An 18,516-nucleotide genomic window follows, 5' to 3' on the forward strand; every position below is an offset into this window, starting at 1 on the left:
AAGGATATCCATGTTTGGAATTGAAACCCAAGGAGGAAAGAGCCACCGACAGAAAGCAGACTCGCTACTTAACATAACACAATAGTGGCCAGGCAGAGTGATTACGATAGAAAGAGACACTGGGCGAAGCTTTCGCTGACTTTTTGGGAAGATCATGAAAGCTCTGCCAGAGGTCACCAATTATCCTTTTTTATGTAATAAAAAGTAAAGTGTATTCCAGCTCTTCTAAAGTAATGGCATTTAAAGATAGATGGGTTACAGGCTATGGAGAGCATATGGAGAGAATCTGAGAAAGATAACATCACAGGGGAGGTCATGTAACACTGTTTACCTCCCCTCCCTGACAGTCCCTGTTTGTAGTTTCACATAATTTATTATTAGGAGATATGGAATTAAATAGGATTTTGTGGGATTATTTTATTATTATTATTATTATTATTATTTATTAACATTTTATTGATTCAAAATAGGATTAAAGAAACAGAACATACACACAGAATCAAATTATATCAAATTATTTGTCCCTCTCCCTGAACAAAACTCCTAAATCTTAGGACAAGACCAGAAAGCATGGGTTATATATACATCCTCCAACTGGCATCGCCTGCAGGTGGGTGTATCTTTTAGACCAAGCCTAAATAATCTGGAGGGAGTCCAGTAGAAACGGTGTAACATCTTGAATTGCATAAGGCGAACCCTTGCATCTCTGGACATGATCTTAACATTTTTCAGAATCCTTCCCCACACCCCATCTTCCACTGTCAAATTCAAATCTTTTTCCCATAACCTCTTATGAGATGTTAACGCCCCATCCCCAAGACTCTGGATCAATAAGGAATAATACGTTGAAGCTTCATGACCTTTTCTAAAAGCAGCAAGCACCACCTCAAGGGTATCTGCCACTTTAGGGGGCTGCGTACTACTCCCATAGGTGGTACAGAGTAGATGGCACAACTTTAAGTACCTGAAGAATTGAGATCTGGTAATCCCAAAATGTTGAACTATATTTTCAAAGGATCTCAACACTCCACTCTCATATAAGTCACTGAATATATTAACCTCCCAAACAATCCACTCTGTCCAGCAGAAATGGGACTTATTAATACATAATTTTGGGTTCAGCCACATGCTCAAAGCAACATTTAAATAAATGTCAGAATTAAACACTCTGGACACTTTTGTCCATACCGAGTGCAAATGCGAGATAATGGGGTGTAACTTAACTTCTCCGGTTTGTTTGATAGACAGACTTTGCAATGCCGAAATAGGGGCAAGGACTTCCTGTTCAATCCAAAACCAGGGAGGGGCTCTCTCAGGTGTAAGTGGCCAATGAGCCAAATGTCTGAGACTGAATGCATAATAATAAAACTAAATCTTGGGTAGGCCTAGCCCACCTTTGTCAATCGGCCTATGTAACTTGCTAAAATGTAATCTGTGACATTCACCATTCCAAATAAAGGACTTCGCTATGCTATCAAATTGCTTGAAATAAGAGAGGGTGACATCTACAGGGAGAGATTGTAGCAGGTAGTTGAATTTTGTAATACAGTTCATTTTAATAACATTAACCTTCCCAATCATAGATAAATGTAATGAAGCCCACCTGCCCACATCACTCGAAAACCTTTTTATTAAAGTGTCAAAATTAACTCTAACTAAATCACACAAATTTGCTGTGATAAAATACCCAAATACTTAATGCCCTGTTTGGGCCACTGAAAGGCGCCCGGCTGGAAAGCCGTTACTGGGCAGTATGCTGTCAGAGCCAAAGCTTCGGATTTAGACCAATTAACTCTGTATCCTGAGAACTAAGAAAAGGAATTAATAATTCTGTGGAGGCAAGGAATAGATCTAGTAGGGTCGGAGATGAATAGTAGAATATCATCTGCGTAAAGCAAAAGCTTATGCACCATACCTCCCGCCACGACCCCTGGAAAATCATCCTCCTTTCTTATCGCAGCTGCTAATGGTTCCAGGGGGGATTATTATTTTGTATTAAATTACCAGGCTGACAATTTACATATATACCATGATAACTAATATAAAATATACTTGTATATTATGCAAAGTCAATATACATTGGATGTCTTGTGCAATTTTAATAGCTGACATTCTTGATCGCAGTGTCAAAGCAAATATTTAGTCTATTTGGTATCCACCCTGCAAAAAAAGCATGCAGAGAGGAAGCCTTTGTCTCATTCTCACTCATATACAAGCATGTATACACTTTCTGACTGAAGTCAAGCACACTGAAATCACTCCCCCAGCAACTTAGAATCAAGATAGTGAGGTAGTAATCATCCTCTTACATGTGTATACTGTACATGTAGGGTCCTCCCTTTGCAGAGGCCAATAATCAGCAAAGGTTACTCTTCAAAGCCACATACTTACAAGGCATTGGGCCAGAAAGTAAGTGCAAGTGTGTGTGTGAGATAGTAAAAGAAAGATAAAAGGCTCTTTACTTTTGTCTGCAGCAAGTGTGCATATATTTTTGTGCATATTAAATGCATAAATTATTATAATTATATAATAATTATAACTAAATAGTTACTTTAACAAGCATGATCTTATTCAAATATGGCTTTGAATAGATGTTGATAGTACCTTAATAGTACTGTAAATACAAAACAGTATGATTAATAACTCAGAAGGAAAACAATAAATTTACACATTTAAACTCACTGTGCCTATGATGGGATTAATGTAACAAAAAAAACTAAAACACCAATCTTTAGGGGGAAATGCAAATGTTTAGTTTAATTTGTCCTGCTCACACCAGGTGTACGAACATAATAAAAGCACTGCTGTGCGTAGACCTCAGATTAGAGTGTGCTGGGAGCAGCAGCTCTATTTTAGGCCTGCGTGCATAGCCTAGTGCAGCTGACACCATTCAAAATTCAAAAGAGTAGGAAGCTTGAATTGATACAGGCCAGAACCAGGAAAAAATCTGTTAATGTTTACACTGAAACCAAATAAAATGCTTGGTTTACATGGTGTCAAGCAACCAATACTACTTAATGCAGCATCGATCATATAGCAAAAATGCAGTGATAAATATTGATTAGGCTGGGTAATTCAAACACACACTGAAGACAACAAAAAAACAGGCACTTCATTATAGAAATCTCTTCATTTTAATTAATCAATGGTAAACTTAGAAGAGAGAGTGACTTAAAACATCTTGCATAGGATCTTTATTCATATTAAGTATCAATTTGCACATATAAAAAAAGAAAAATAGACAGTATTTCCCTCAAAAAACAATTTCCGTACCACATAATCTTCCTTTCAGTGTTTCAGTATAAATAAAAATGAAGCACACACCAGGACCATGTCATACAGCCAGTCACAAACTGTAAAGGGAAAAAAAATAGAACCAATTAACTGAATTCTTAAAAGATATCTTAATGATCAAGCATTCAGGCTAATATAATTACTATTGCAATGAAGCTTTTCCTATACTCAATCCTCAACTGCACAGATCTTAATTCAATCTGAACACTGCACTAGTCAATGTGAAACCCATTTTACTTCCCATAATCTGGTGTAAGAAAGAAATGTTGGGTGTGACATTAGTAATTGATTGTATTGAGAAAGTGGGTGTTACAAACTGAAATGGAGGCGGAGCAAATTACTACTTTTGGTAAAAGATAACAATGACAAATGTTCCAGCTGAAAAAGGAGGACAAAGTTTTATTTGGAATAACATGCACCAATGAATCCTGCACAACAGGAATAGGAATGTGTATTATGAAAGTAAATGGGGTCAATTCAAGGTTGTGCCAAAATAGTGGAAACAAAAAAAGGAAAGTGAGAAAATTCTGCTTATCCAGCACTGATTTTAGAAAGTCTTAAATCTACTTGCACATTCAGGGCACTGAACCATTCACAATACAATTACATGAAAACAGACCCTTTTGTATATATATCTTGCCTTGTAATTGCTGGTCATCAAAAGACTCATAATTCAATGAAAACAAACTTACCATCCACGCAATCACATCATGATGGGGTTAGATCTTAAAACCAAGCGCCCTCATGCATTCCTTGTGAGCTTCTATGAGGTCTGTGCAGCTTTCTTCTCCCTTCTCAATAATGCTGAAATGGGCCACACAATGTGTTACAGCTATTCAACATGATGGTAACACTTGAAGCAAAAGTTAACCAATTTTTATAACATCCTCACCAGGCATCTCTTGCCTTCTTGGTCTCAGGACACGCACAGCAAGGTTTCAGAGGCTTCTTCTGCTCTGTCCCCTCTATAGCAGGTGAAGACTCAATACTAGCTGCTGACAGGTTCGACATTTCCACTTACAAGTGCTGCCTGAGAAGAATAGCAGGTGACACGTAACTTTAACACTCAAAACCAGCTCAAACTAAACTGCGCATAATTTGTTGGACGAAGCAGCAGCGTTCCGAAACTGTACACCATATTACTGGTTACATCATGTCCTCTGTTGCACAACGATAAAGCTGCTGGATATATCGTTTGTTGTATCTAAGATCCAACAATGTCTCCTCAACTGCAAAACATATTTGTTCCGATATCAAAACAAATAGTTTTTGCAAGATCAATTTAGTTGAAATACAGTTTGTTGTGCTTCGATGTAACAACTGCAATGTCTTATTTGATCGCAAAAAGTAATATTGTGCTTTCACGCAACCCCCATGTAAAACTGAAAATATATATATATATATATATATATATATATATATATATATATATATATATATATATATATATATATATGGTAAATCTCCACTCACTTTATGTAATGCTGCAGGCAGTGTTGTACTCTCGTGTGCCCTTCCTTACACAACCCGCGTGCTGCTATCTTAGCTGTCAAAAAGCGGAAGTGTCGTGTAGCTTCCGGGTCATAGTTTAAAACAAATATAGCAAAGCCAGAGATCTTTTATACTGGAAACAAGTTCAACGTTGACTTCCTTTTTTTATTTAGTTGTTATGTTTTACTTCAGTTTGGACTGTGGTAGACAGTGGAGAATGGTCTGTATGATCTCGTTTGTGAGGTGCACATGCATGCTTACAGAGTTGAGACAAACCCCTGAAAAGGAGATTTGCTGGCTGGGGAAAAATGTGCTTTTTGCCCTGTTGACATTCAGACCCGGATTTTTCAGATGGCAAAGCAGCAGGTCTCTGTGTTCGCTCAGTAGTGCCTCTGATTGGGCTAGTAATAAGCAATCAGCAAGGTAATTAAAAACATGCACACCATTCATTTTCAATGGGGCGAGTGCCGCATCGATACATTTCATGAACGTGCAGGGAGCCAGAACGAAAGGAAGGACTTTGAATTGATACGCAGTTCCCTCAACGCAAATCTCAAAAACCGCCTGTGGCGTGGTGCAATTGGTACATGAAAGTACGTGTCCTTCAGATGTATAGACACAAATCAGTCCTGAGGACAGATGTGCGATAAGATCAGTTTCTACGTTATTATTTTGAATGGGCTCGCGATTCTAGCGTCTCAGATCTAGAATGGGCCAAAGCCTGCCGTCTTTGTTCGGAATGAGAAAATAACGGCTGTAAACCCCACTGTTTGTGTCGCAGTCTGGGACAGTCTCTATCATGTTTTTTGCGTGGAGACTGTGAATCTCTGCGCGCAACACCGGCGCATCCTGTTGTAGGACCACAGATTACAAAACACCGGTGAAGCGAGAAGGCCGCCGTACAAACTGAATCGTATAACCGTGCACGATTGTTTTCAACACTCAGTCTGACACGCCCGTGAGGGCTCGCCACGTGTTCGCGCAGCTGGACAACAGCTTATTGATTTGCTCGTTATAGGGGATAGAGCACCTCACTATAGGCAAGTGGTTGAGCATAATGTGTGGGGTGTATTATACCTGAAGAGGAAATGGCCCTTTTTCAGAGAATTTTTGAGCGTCTTGTGTTTGTACAATGGGAGCTTTTTATTCTTTTGTGAGAACATTTATTTGAGTAATACACACAGTAGCAACATTTTGGACAATGTCCCATTCCCAATGAACAGTATTAGAGAAGAGGGGAGAAACACTATGTGCCTCCAATCAAGCCGCCTTCGGCTCTGGGCTGTGAATAACGGCGAGCTCTGGGCTCCTCTTCACGGGGCTGGGCATGTCAGGAATGTTTCTGCTGCCCGGCCGAGGTTTTGCGCCGGCACAAGATACTCCTCTAATTGTTCCAGCTCAAATTCACCACCCCACCGTGCCTCCTCATGTGGTCCCTCTGGACTTAACACACAAGAGACAGGTGGGAGGGTGCGAGAGGCTGGATCTTCCCTTAGAATGAGGTCAATCCTTGAGCGCAACATCCGGAGATTCATTCCCTTGCAGTGAGGGCAGTCTGTCTCCATAAGAGCTGCTTGTGCTTAGGTGCGGCCCAGGCAGTGAACACAGCTCTTCTTTTCTTACATGTTGTTAACTGAAGCTTTGGAGAGTAAATTGTTCTTTGCAAACCAGCAACTAGTCAACTTTTATCAGCGAATTCAGTGACCCACTTGATAACTGAAAGCAACGTGATATGCAGAGAACAATGAATGAATGCATAGTTTAGGTGTTTGTTGCCTTCTGAGAATCGAAGATCAGTTACCCGTTACATTACTTGTATGCCACTTTGAAATTCAACACTGTACTCTGAGCCTTATAAACTAAGCCCGCCAGCAATACAATACTGTATCCAGTTTGCTAAAGATATACAGTAGTAAGTTGCATCCTTGTTATGTTGCAAGCTGAAAGTGTCTGCTTTTAATGTACACTGCCACATGGGAAACACAAACCAGTTTCCCCACATATTCAATACCTTAAAAATACAACTGGACTTTTATTTAAAGTCTGATTTCCCACAGAAAGGCCTTCAAAATGATACTCCTGTGTTATTTTCTGTAATTGCAAAATTATCTGTGCACTGTACAGTCATTATCACACAAAGAGTTTAAGTAATTCTATCATCTCCCATTATCAGTATCTGTCTAGTTCAGAGGACAATGGTTGTGATATTCAAAACCACCTCATGTCAAAGAACTGCCCAACAGTACAGAGAAGCTCAGCTGATGTGAGCTCGAGACAAAGATACTGAATAGTTGATGAGAGAATAGTTAGTTTGACAGGGAGGAAAGAATGGAAAGTCTGGAACTTATCTCTTTCTCCTCTCCTCTGTGTCAGAGAACTGTGATGGAAAATTACTCTGTATGTGTGTGCGTGAAAGAAAAAGAGAGAGAGAGAGTGTGAAGACGATGAAGTGGAAGAAATGGTCAGCATAAAAGAAAGTCCAGAAATAGTTGACACAGAATTGCAGTGAGAGATATTGAAGGCACTTTGGTGATAACAGTGCTTAGTCAGAGCCTGGAAATGGAGAGTTTCGCACCTGAGAACCGCAGGCGCTTCAGCTGGGATGGGTGGAAAAATGTACTGCTGCCACAGTTGAACAGACGATCGCTGTATGCCTACGGCAGTGAGGTGGCTGTGGAGAAGGAGTGCATGAGACAGAGAGAGGGGGGCATATTCGTCATCCATCCCTTCAGTCGTTTAAGGTACTGTACCCTTAACTTATCCTTGGGGTTTTTTATATAGTATAGTATAGCATTTTAAGGAGACCCATATCCTAATAACAATGCTGATGCAAAATGTGGTGGGAATGCAAAAATGCTATATTGAGAATGAGAAATAATGAGTATTAAAATGGTAGAAATACACTTGTTATGCAAAAAAATGGCAATTTTTAAAAAATTTGAATAACTCTTGCCCTCATTTATGCAGGAGTTACTACATCATGTGTATGGTGGCCATAACTTTTCTTAATCTAATTGGAATCCCAATGGAGATTGCCTTTCTAGATGGGCACAGTGGAGTAGGCTGGGAGGGTTTTAATGTATTCTCAGACACACTGTTCCTGATTGACGTTGGGCTTAACTTTCGCATGGGTATCATTAATGAGGAAAGTGAGGTAAGGATTAGCTCTATGGACATACAAGAAAACTTCCATTACTTGAACAGTACTTGAATCAATCATTCCAATGAATCTTTCTGTATATTGCACAGGGAGCCATTCTTGATTTGAAAAGGATTCGACAATGTTACTTAAGGAGCTGGTTTGTGCCTGATATGGTGGCAGCATTCCCAGTTGGCTACATACTACTTATTGCGGTAATGTGGATTTTTCTTAATGCATTGGCAGTATTAAAATTACAGTGCTGCAAAAGGAAAACATGCCTGTCTTGTGCCATGTCATGACAGGACCTACAATACCATAGCGACTCTCCTTCATCAAAGGCAAGCAAAATGATGCGCATCCTGATGTTTGTGAGAATCCTCAGTCTTTTCCGCCTACTGCGTGTGTCCCGGCTTGTTAGGTTTTTCAATGAGGTGGAGAGGGTAAGTCATGAATAAATTAACAAATGTATGATGTACATGGATATGTATTGTTGGTCCTAATAAGATCTATGTAGTTAGTAGGCTTGGGATCGAGATCAATGTCTTTTTCACGCATCAATAATCGGAAGATTTTTCAGATGATTATCGATATATATATATATATTGGATTTTTTTCAGATTTAAATAGGGCTGTTCGTTGCACAATAGTCTTTGTCTTTTCAAACATATTTCTCAACACAACTTTGGTAAAGTGTGAGCGGCAGGGTAAATTAAAGGGGGTCACGTCTGGCGGACGACATAGCACATTCTGAAATCTGTAACAATTATTTTCTACAAAGGTACGCACACACACAGCCAATGCTCAGTATAAAAAAAAAAATCATGCTTCTGACTCAATATTTTGCTCTCCATTAAATGTAAACTTAATACATGATGCTGATGAGGTTGATCTACATTAATATAATTATTTAGACCTAATCCTACTGAGTGTAACGATGCTGGCAAAGACAGTGATGAAGACGATGAAGTGATGAACCCAAGTGCAGTTTATTTCCAAATGTGATAGCCAAAAACCCTGACTACAAACATGAACAAAACAAAACATAAACATGAACATGAATGACTTTACTAGACTAGACTTGACTTGACTATAGACTTGACCTAAAGAAAACATGACTGGGCTTGGGAAAACAAAGTTAAATTCACAATACCTGACACCAGACAATGGCAAACATTTAGGGCTTAAATACAAGGACATGGGTAACAGGTAAACAAGACAACCAATCACAAGACTAAACTATAAACAAGATAAGACTAAATGAACTTTAACCAATGAAAAGACAAGACTAATAACAAAGTAATCAAACAATGAACCAATGAAAACAAGACACATGAACATGTGAATACAAAGATGACCCCTCAAATTGTCTAGTAGCTCAAACGAATAGTACGCTATGGTGTCTGATTGTTTTATCTCCTACCTCGGTTATTTATTTTTATTTTTTATCTTGCATACTTCTGTCCTTTGATCTAATAATACCACTTATTTTGATCTGTACAATGATGGCAGCATCATATAGTAAGTTTACATTTAATGGAGTGCAAAATATTGTGTCAGAAGCATGATTTTCGGAATCAACGAATCTGCGGCCTGTCGTTCACATCTGGTGTAAAATGGAAGAAGGTCACCAGTTAACATGAAAACCAGTTGAACCATAACACTTGTTATGGTAAAGTTTGCTGGACAAATTGGAAAAAAATCCATGGAATTAGCGTCAAAATTAAAAGAACATTCAACAATGGGGGCAAAGCAAAACAATTAAACTGCAATTTGCCACATATCTTTTAATTTATAAATAAATAAATACCAAATCGTTAGGTTGTTTCATATAATTTCTCACCTTGGCTAATTTCCTTGGCTCTTTATTTTTCATAGCACAAAAACGTTCTGCTGCCAGAGTTAAGTTAAATGTTTCCAGTGTTTCTCTACAACTTGAGATTCACATAAGCCTGGTGTCCTTCTCTCCAGAAAATGGCAAATGCAAGGCTGTTTTAATGTGATTCTGAAGTGAGAAAATTCTCATTGCAGGCACGCGAAACAGGAACGCAGGCTGCTTTTGTCAGTGTGTGGGATACAACGCGCTTTAGTTGTGGATTAGAACTCTGTAAGCTTCTGGAAAGTTTAAACCTCCGTCAGCAAAGCGCTGTTATCATTGGCATAACGTCACACTGTACATTTGTGGCATCAACTAAAGGGTATTGTGTTAATATTTTCACTGGAAATTGTGTCCGACAATGTTTAAATTTGTCGGACGTTAGGAATTCTTAACTGTCAAATACTGGTAATTACTGACTAACAGAAACCCTAGTGTGGGATACCTGTGCCTTTCCTACCCGTGATCAGTAAATGTTATATCACCCTCTTGTGGTCTCCCAACGCTATTACACCAGACTGTTAAAAAGAAAGTCAACTGAGTGAATTGGAAAGCATGCAAATTAGGATTCTAATTTAAATGTCGGCTAGTTTTAATATATCGTTGCCTCAAAAATATATCGATAAAATAAAGTGCTGATCATTAATGTCACATGTTCCCTGTTTTTGTGTTGACTTTTATGTTTAAATTCTTGTTTAGTTCCTGTTTCCTGTTAGTTTGTAGTCCTTTTGTAGTTTCATTTTATGATTTGTCTCGAGCCTGCCACGGCTTCGCCCCTCGAGCCTGCCACGGCTCCGCCTTCCATGGCTTCACCCCTCGAGCCTTCCACAGGCTCCGCCCCCAGAGCCTATTCCTCCAGCGGCTCCGCCTTCCACGGCTCCACCCGCTCCCCCAGAGACTATTTCCCCAGCAGCTCCGCCCACTCCCCCAGAGACTATTTCCTGACCCTGTCTCGGCCCTGCGGCCGCCTCCCAGGACTCCTGACCCTGTCTCGGTCCTGCGGCCATCTCCCAGGACTCCTGACCCAGTCCCCACCTTAAGGTCATCTCCTTGGTCTCCTGGCCGTCCGCCTGATCTGCTCTGGTCTCCTTGATCTCCTGGCCGTCCGCCTGATCTGCTCTGGTCTCCCTGGTCTCCTGGCCATCCGCCTGATCTGCTCTGGTCTCCCTGGTCTCCTGGCCGTCCGCCTGATCTGCCCTGGTCTCCTGGCCGTCCGCCTGATCTGCTCTGGTCTCCCTGGTCTCCTGGCCGCCCGCCTGATTTGCTCTGGTCTCCCTGGTCTCTTGGCTGCCCGCCTGATCTGCTCTGGTCTACTTGGTCCTCCAAGCCTGCAGTGTCACTCTGGCTGTCCATCCGTCCAGCTCCGCCTTGGTTTCAAACCTCCCTGACTTTGCCTTGTTCCTCTGCTCCCCTTGCCCCTTGTGCCCCCCTGAACTGCCTGTTTACCCCTTGTGCCCCCCTGAACTACCTGTTTTCCCCCACACTCCATGGACAATTTGTTTTTGTTTTTTGGAGCGTCTGGAATCAAAATCAAATCAAATCAAATCACTTTATTGTCACACAGCCATATACACAAGTGCAATGGTGTGTGAAATTCTTGGGTGCAGTTCCGATCAACATAGCAGTCATGACAGTGATGAGACATATACCAATTTACAATAACATCAAATTAACACAACACAATTTAAACATCTGTTATTCACATAATTACACTCAACAATATACAAATAATAACATACACTGTACAGTATACAATACGCTGTTTTTTTTTTTTGTTTTTGTTTTTTTACGATATAGATACACATTATTCAATAAAAATAAAAATAAAAATACATAAAAAGTATATATATATATATATATATATAGAATGTACAGTATTGTACTGTATTGACATTCAGGCTGTCGGTTGATAGTTGTTAAGAGAGAACATAATATAATAATAATAATATAATTATTATTATATTATTACAGTTTATTATTATATTAATATTATTATATTAATCCACTCCTTAAAAGGGGGCTCTGTCACATATTCCCTGTTTTTGTGTTGACTTTTATGTTGAAATTCTTGTTTAGTTCCTGTTTCCTGTTAGTTTGTAGTCATTTTGTAGTTTCATTTTATGATTGGTTTTCCCCTGATTGTTTCCACAGGTGTGCCTCTTTCCCTTGTTTGCCCCCATGTATTTAAGCCCTTGTTTTCCCCTGGTTTCTTTGTCAGTCTTCACATGTGTTGTCTTGTTTTGTGCTTGGTTTTCCGTGTTTTTGTTTCATTCTGTTCTGAGTTACTTTGTTTATTTTTGGTTTCCATTAAAAGCTGCATTTAGATCCTCATTCCACATCTGCCTTGTTACAATTAATCGATATATCAATATTTTATGACATCCCTAGTAGTCAGTTCTGTGGCTGACAAAATTGTGAATGTAGACTAGTCATCATATTCAGTGTCTTTACTGTATTTCTTCAAATAAGACCTTTCATTTTTATATTGATTTATATTTTTATATCTGTCCCATAGGTTTCCAATGCCAACTTAGAGGTGGTGAGGGTATTCCTAAGAATCTTGTCTTTATTTATGATGATTTTCCTGCTGTGTCACTGGAATGGCTGTATTCAGTATTTTGTACCTATGCTTGAGGAGTTTCCCTCAGACTGCTGGGTTAGAAAAGAGAATCTAATGGTATGCGTCACACATTGCCTGTACATATATTTATGTAAAATGTTAGATATAAAAAATGTATACAGTATGTGCTTTTACAATTTTTATCATTGTAAATAATAAACTTTTTATAATTGGATATTATAATCAATGGCAGACTTTTGTTTTGTGTCATTTTGCAGAATGCCACAGTGGGAGAGAAGTATTCTTTTGGAGTCTTTCGGGCGCTATCTCACATGACTGCAATATCATATGGTTCCTCTGAAACACCAACAAGCAAGGAGTATACTTTTGATCAGCTGATTTAGAAATATATAGTTTATCATACAACCATCACACTATACAATCGAAACTTCTTTTATTGTCTAATGTGTTTTTTGTTTCTTTACTTTAGACGATGTCGAGCTGTGGATTGTCATGACTAGCATTGTGTCTGGAGCCCTCATGTACACAGTTATGGTCGCCAACACCGCTGTTATGATGACTGATGTGGACACAACAGCAAGAGCATACAAGAGCAAGGTGCAAAGAAGAACAAATACCTTTCTAAAACAACATATTAGGTGTTTATTAGTTATGTCATTTGCATTTTTTTCTTCTTTGTTCTTTTTACATAGATGAATCATCTGGAAGATTATATGACTTTTATGAAGCTTCCTAAAGCCCTACGTATGCGCATCAGCAACTACTTTCAGGCTCGTTATGCAGGAAAATGGTATGATGAGAAGGACGTCCTAAAGTGGGTGTCCTCATCGCTCAGAGAGGTACTGCTTACTGTTGTGATGTCTTAATGTGTTAAGTAGTCTGAAATTATTGGTGTTTTTCTTATATAATATGAATTGAAACAGTGTCTTTATAATTGCTTAAATAAGGACATTTTGATGAGCATTTGCTCCGGTCATGTGAGAAATGTTCCCATCTTCCGGAACCGTGATGTAAACTTCATCAATGCCATTCTCCTGGAGCTGCAGTGTGAGGTCTTCCAGGAGGGTGACATCATCATCTGTCGGAATGGTCCTGGTGACCGCATGTTCTTAATAGAACATGGGCAAGTCCTTGTGGAGAATGAGTTCTTCCAGAGGAAACTGTATGATGGAGACTACTTTGGAGGTTTGACTCAATATATAAGTCTTCACTTTGTTTATGCATTGTCTACAGTTTTCAGGATTTCTTTCTGTCAAACATTGTTCTGTATTGTCTTGAATACTCATAGTAGATGTTTTGAATTACTGCGTCATAAAATACAATGAACAATAGTGTAAATTATTTGGTACTGTATAGACCCTTTCCTACTGGCAGTATAAAGCCCGTTTTAGATACTTTCCCCGGGGACTAGTACTTTTTGTCGCTTTCGCATCTAAGGAACTATAGTTCCTCGGAGGTGTTTTGGGGGTATTTCTAGCTCCTACTCTGGAGTAGGTATTTTGGGGGCGTATAGGGACTGTGGGAGGTCCTGCAGCCTGTGATTGGTCAAAAACCTATGACACACAAAGCATTAAAAGGAGAGGGGTTAAAACAGCCACCATTAGTAAACAACTAGCTGCTAGCATGCTACTCAGAGGATTTTACAATTCCCTTAACAGAAATAAAATAAAACCAACAAAGTATCGATAGAAGATCACCCGTTTCACATGTGTGTGGTTGTGTGCGTGTGACGCTGTCGGTTAATCCATTAACTGATTAGGCAGCTGCCTATGTTTTCGGATGCAGCCAAAGCACACGAAACAGCCCTAATAAAAGTGTAACTCCGATCCCGGCCTCCTCCGTCGGTGTTGTTGATATTGAGTCGTGCGTTCCAACCACGTCAGAAGAAAAATGGTCAATACTAGATGACGTCACTAAATTGGTAACTATTTGAATGCAAATGCAACAGGGGAAAAGTCTCCTTGGATGTTCCGTTCCTCATACAAGTTCTCATCTAGAAAGTTACTAAAGGAAAAGTACAGGACTCTAGGTGGGAAAGGGTCTTATGTCAGATCCGGTGTTCCGTTCCTCGTTTGAGTTCTCATCTAGAAAGTTACTAAAGGAAAAGTACCAGGACTGTAGGTGGGAAAGGGCCTTATGCTGGATGGTTCCTGCAAGAAGGGCTCAACCACAGGGGAAAATAAATCCTAGTTACCGTAGTTATCCATTAATTTCTAGGGGCAAAATGTCAAGAAATGTCTGAGATTTTTTTTTAATTTTTTTTTTTTAATTTAAGTTTGTGTGTGGTTTTTTGAACTTCTAATAAGGCAAACAATCCAAAACTGTTTTTTTTTTTTTAACAATTGAATAAAATAACTGGTGTAAATACAAGCAATTCATCAATAATATCATAGGAAGCAAACATCTGAACATGCATGTCTGCAACGCCCTCAGTATACAGTATATGAAGCATTGGTGACTGTATCTATTGCATTTGACAAATGATTAATTGTAACTTTTTTTAATCATGTAATTCCTTGTAATTCATGTAAATCTCCCTTTGCAGAGTCTTGTCTTTTAACAAGACGAAGGCATTTGGCCACAGTAAAAGCGCTGACAATCTGTCAGCTTTTTTCCTTGTCAGTGGACAGCTTTCATCGTGTTATAGAGGACTACCCTGACATCAGGAGGGACCTGGAGATATCACAATCAGACAAAAACATTCTATTATTTTGACAAAGTAAGCTTGAGCCACATCAGTGACACACTTTTGGATCTGCAGTGCACATTTACCTTTTAAATATTTACATAACAATTGGCATACTGCATATACAGCTATGCTCTCAAGTTCTTTCAGGTTGGATCACTACATTTTAACATCCTATTAACAAAACAATGCTGTACAAATTTTGAAAGCAGTAATGTACCTTAAGGTATATTATATAACAGCCATAATAACTTAATGTTTAATGTTAAATACATGTTTAAAGATATCAGCAATCTCATCAGATCTCTTTCCCAAACACACAAACAGTCTCAGGCACTAACCTACAATATTTCTGTATTCATAGATGTAGTAAGACGCAGGAGGAAAGTTACACTTCATCTCCATTTTGCCTGGGCTGGAATCACATGGATGGCTACACCCACAAGCCCCTCCTGCAACTTCCACAGCATGCAACTGGCCAGATAGAGCCAGTATGTACTTGGATCTTCATCAATAGCAACATATACTTCAGGATGTCTAATTCAACTCTACTATCAGCTGATGGATGCAAGATATTTTAAGGGAGGAAGGTGTGTCTTGGTTGCAAGCAACCACACTGGAATATGATTCCTCTAATTATACAGACAGAAAGTTTTTAGACTGTTTGCTGACCTCTCTTCTTGGCCTCTACTGCTACTGCCCAAGTCTCCACAGGATGCACCATGACAGCCCAGCACTGTCTGTCATAATTTTACTCTAATATTTTTAGGATCTCAACCAAGTCTACATTAGGAGTGCCTGATTTCTGCCAATTAGAGAGTTCTTGATAAAAATAAAAAATAAAAAAGCTAGTTAACATAATTTACCTGAATTCACAAAAATAATGTGGACTATTATTGATTAACCTTTCTGGGGGTTAAAACCTGCAAATCTGAAACAGTAAAAGTTTCTAAAAATGCAAAAAGGTTTTGGGAAAATCTTAACTCAAAGTAAATAAAGTAGTTCCTGTTTTAAAAGTTAGCCGCTGATAAAACATAATTTAATAATAAAGTTCCTTAGTAAACATGGATCTTTATCATTTCACTGTTTAATTGTTGATCTTTTGTTCTGAATATTTTTTGTCAGGGACAGAGTGTACATTTTCATTGCTTTTACGACAAAAAAAAAAAAAAAAGCACTACTCAGGGCCCTTTCTGAGCATATGGGGGCCCTAAGCGAAATCCTTCTAGGAGCAGCCTGGTTATAGCTAGAAACAGCCCTGGTATTAGTCTTCTTTTTCAAGGGTATATATGACCATGTTAATAAGCCCTCCATAAATCAGCATGCATATTAATTGTAAATTCTTAATTTTTGTCTTCTGTCTTTAAATGTATATTGTATTTATCATTTTTAATATATCATTTTAAGTCTTGAAATCTAAAGAAACTTATACTAAACTAATATTTCTGTTTTATCTACTGCTGTTCACATAAGCATTACTTCACATTCATACATATTTACACTGGCGGCCAAAAGTTTGGAATAATGTACAAATTTTGCTCTTATGGAAAAAAAATTGGTACTTTTATTCACCAAGGTGGCATTCAACTGATCACAATTTATATTCAGGACATTAATAACGTGAAAAATTACTATTACAATTTAAAAAAAAAAAAAAAATTATTATTCAGAACTTCTTAAACTACTTCAAAGAGTTCTCATCAAAAAATCCTCCACGTGCAGCAATGACAGCTTTATAGATCTTTGGCATTCTAGCTGTCAGTTTGTCCAGATACTCAGGTGACATTTCACCCCACACTTCCTGTAGCACTTGCCATAGATGTGGCTGTCTTGTCGGGCACTTCTCACGCACCTTACAGTCTAGCTGATCCCACAAAAGCTCAATGGGGTTAAGATCTATAACACTCTTTTCCAATTATCTGTTGTCCAATGTCTGTGTTTCTTTGCCCACTCTAATGTTTTCTTTTTGATTTTCTGTTTCAAAAGTGGCTTTTTCTTTGCAATTCTTCCCATAAGGCCTGCACCCCTGAGACTTCTCTTTACTATTGTACATGAAACTGGTGTTGAGCGGGTAGAATTCAATGAAACTGTCAGCTGAGGACATGTGAGGCGTCTATTTCTCAAACTAGAGACTCTGATGTACTTGTCCTCTTGTTTAGTTGTACATCTGGACCTTCCACATCTCTTTCTGTCCTTGTTAGAGCCAGTTGTCCTTTGTCTTTGAAGACTGTAGTGTACACCTTTGTATGAAATCTTCAGTTTTTTGGCAATTTCAAGCATTGTTTAGCCTTCATTCCTCAAAACAATGATTGAATGATGAGTTTCTAGAGAAAGCTGTTTCTTTTTTGCCATTTTTGACCTAATATTGACCTTAAGACATGCCAGTCTATTGCATACTGTGGCAACTCAAAAACAAACACAAAGACAATGTTAAGATTCATTTAACGAACCAAATAGGTTTCAACTGTGTTTGATATAACGGCAAGTGATTTTCTAGTACCAATTTAGCATGATTACTCAAGGATAAGGTGTTGGAGTGATGGCTGCTGGAAATGGGGTCTGTCTAGATTTGATTAAAAAAATGACTTTTTTCAAATAGTGATGGTGCTGTTTTTTACATCAGTAATGTCCTGACTGTACTTTGTGATCAGCTGAATGCCACTTTGGTGAATTAAAGTACCAATTTCTTTCCGAAACAGCAAAATCTGTACATATTCCAATCTATTGGCTGCCAGTGTACATGAAACTGTAAATTATCTGAAAGCACCTTTGCCATTCAGAATATATAAAATGGGTATTTCTCTAGGTCCAGGTTGATATACAAGGCCTGTCAAGCAAGAATGCTGGACGTTTGCTGGAGAGTAAAATAAAACAATGAACCATGGATTCTCCTTTCACCAGTGGTTGAAGACTTCAAAGCTGACCCCTTATTTTCAGAATCCAAGATTATAAATTATTCAGATGGCCCCTGACGTGGACTGTGCAGCCTTTGAAGCATTGCACAAGGGCTTACATAAGGGAGAAGTTATGGGGTGTATTTTGTCAGTTCTGAGTCATCATCAGTTATTTTTATCATATAGGGGGCGGTGCAGTGGTAATCTACTCACCACTACTTACATTTGATGTAAATATACTAAATAAAATATAACACAATACCAGACATGGTTTAAAATCTTTGTTGCATTGTTATCTATGTTGTTAATGGTGTTTCTTCATGTTCTGCTTCTTATTGGAGTAGATATGGAAAACACTCTAAATAGGTTAAAGAAAAAAGGATAGTTTAATATGGGAACAAATACTCAAATACTTTACAGACTGTGAGAGAGAATGGGGGGTACAAGTCTGAGCAAGTTAATTCAACCTATCTGAGACTCGGGCACAGTACCCATAAATACATGGACGGATTGTGTGATTCGTCAAAGTCGTTTTAGCAAGTCAGTCCACCGGCG

General features: G+C 38.7%; 2 protein-coding genes across 2 annotated transcripts; one reads left to right on the top strand and one right to left on the bottom strand.

Annotated features, from left to right (window-relative positions):
* Nucleotides 1-3,111: 3,111 nt before the first annotated feature.
* On the bottom strand, nucleotides 3,112-4,893 carry LOC127446890 (cytochrome c oxidase copper chaperone). The gene is made up of 4 exons (XM_051708194.1): nucleotides 4,768-4,893; nucleotides 4,187-4,324; nucleotides 3,987-4,098; nucleotides 3,112-3,353 (listed from the first exon to the last, which is right to left on the bottom strand). Exons 2-3 carry the CDS (start codon nucleotides 4,303-4,305, stop codon nucleotides 4,014-4,016), a joined length of 204 nt encoding a protein of 67 aa, XP_051564154.1. The 5' UTR covers nucleotides 4,306-4,324; nucleotides 4,768-4,893; the 3' UTR covers nucleotides 3,112-3,353; nucleotides 3,987-4,013.
* A 113-nt stretch (nucleotides 4,894-5,006) lies between these two features.
* On the top strand, nucleotides 5,007-18,219 carry LOC127446883 (potassium/sodium hyperpolarization-activated cyclic nucleotide-gated channel 1-like). Its single transcript, XM_051708188.1, has 12 exons — nucleotides 5,007-5,208; nucleotides 7,159-7,526; nucleotides 7,753-7,939; nucleotides 8,035-8,139; nucleotides 8,230-8,367; nucleotides 12,316-12,477; nucleotides 12,639-12,732; nucleotides 12,851-12,978; nucleotides 13,074-13,220; nucleotides 13,329-13,566; nucleotides 14,927-15,100; nucleotides 15,432-18,219. Exons 2-11 carry the CDS (start codon nucleotides 7,345-7,347, stop codon nucleotides 15,094-15,096), a joined length of 1,551 nt encoding a protein of 516 aa, XP_051564148.1. The 5' UTR covers nucleotides 5,007-5,208; nucleotides 7,159-7,344; the 3' UTR covers nucleotides 15,097-15,100; nucleotides 15,432-18,219.
* The last annotated feature ends 297 nt before the right edge of the window (nucleotides 18,220-18,516 follow it).

Source organism: Myxocyprinus asiaticus, chromosome 10, assembly GCF_019703515.2.
Source record: "Myxocyprinus asiaticus isolate MX2 ecotype Aquarium Trade chromosome 10, UBuf_Myxa_2, whole genome shotgun sequence".
Lineage (NCBI taxonomy): Eukaryota > Metazoa > Chordata > Actinopteri > Cypriniformes > Catostomidae > Myxocyprinus > Myxocyprinus asiaticus.

Bases quoted from the DNA above. Each gene is read 5' to 3' on its own strand.
- LOC127446890 (XM_051708194.1), bottom strand. From the start codon at position 4,305: ATGTCGAACCTGTCAGCAGCTAGTATTGAGTCTTCACCTGCTATAGAG. The intron at 4,099-4,186 runs GTGAGGATGTTA...GGCCCATTTCAG, and splicing joins AAGAAGGCAAGAGATGCCTG to CATTATTGAGAAGGGAGAAG.
- LOC127446883 (XM_051708188.1), top strand. From the start codon at position 7,345: ATGGAGAGTTTCGCACCTGAGAACCGCAGGCGCTTCAGCTGGGATGGG. The intron at 13,221-13,328 runs GTACTGCTTACT...TGCTTAAATAAG, and splicing joins TGTCCTCATCGCTCAGAGAG to GACATTTTGATGAGCATTTG. The intron at 13,567-14,926 runs GTTTGACTCAAT...CTCCCTTTGCAG, and splicing joins TGATGGAGACTACTTTGGAG to AGTCTTGTCTTTTAACAAGA.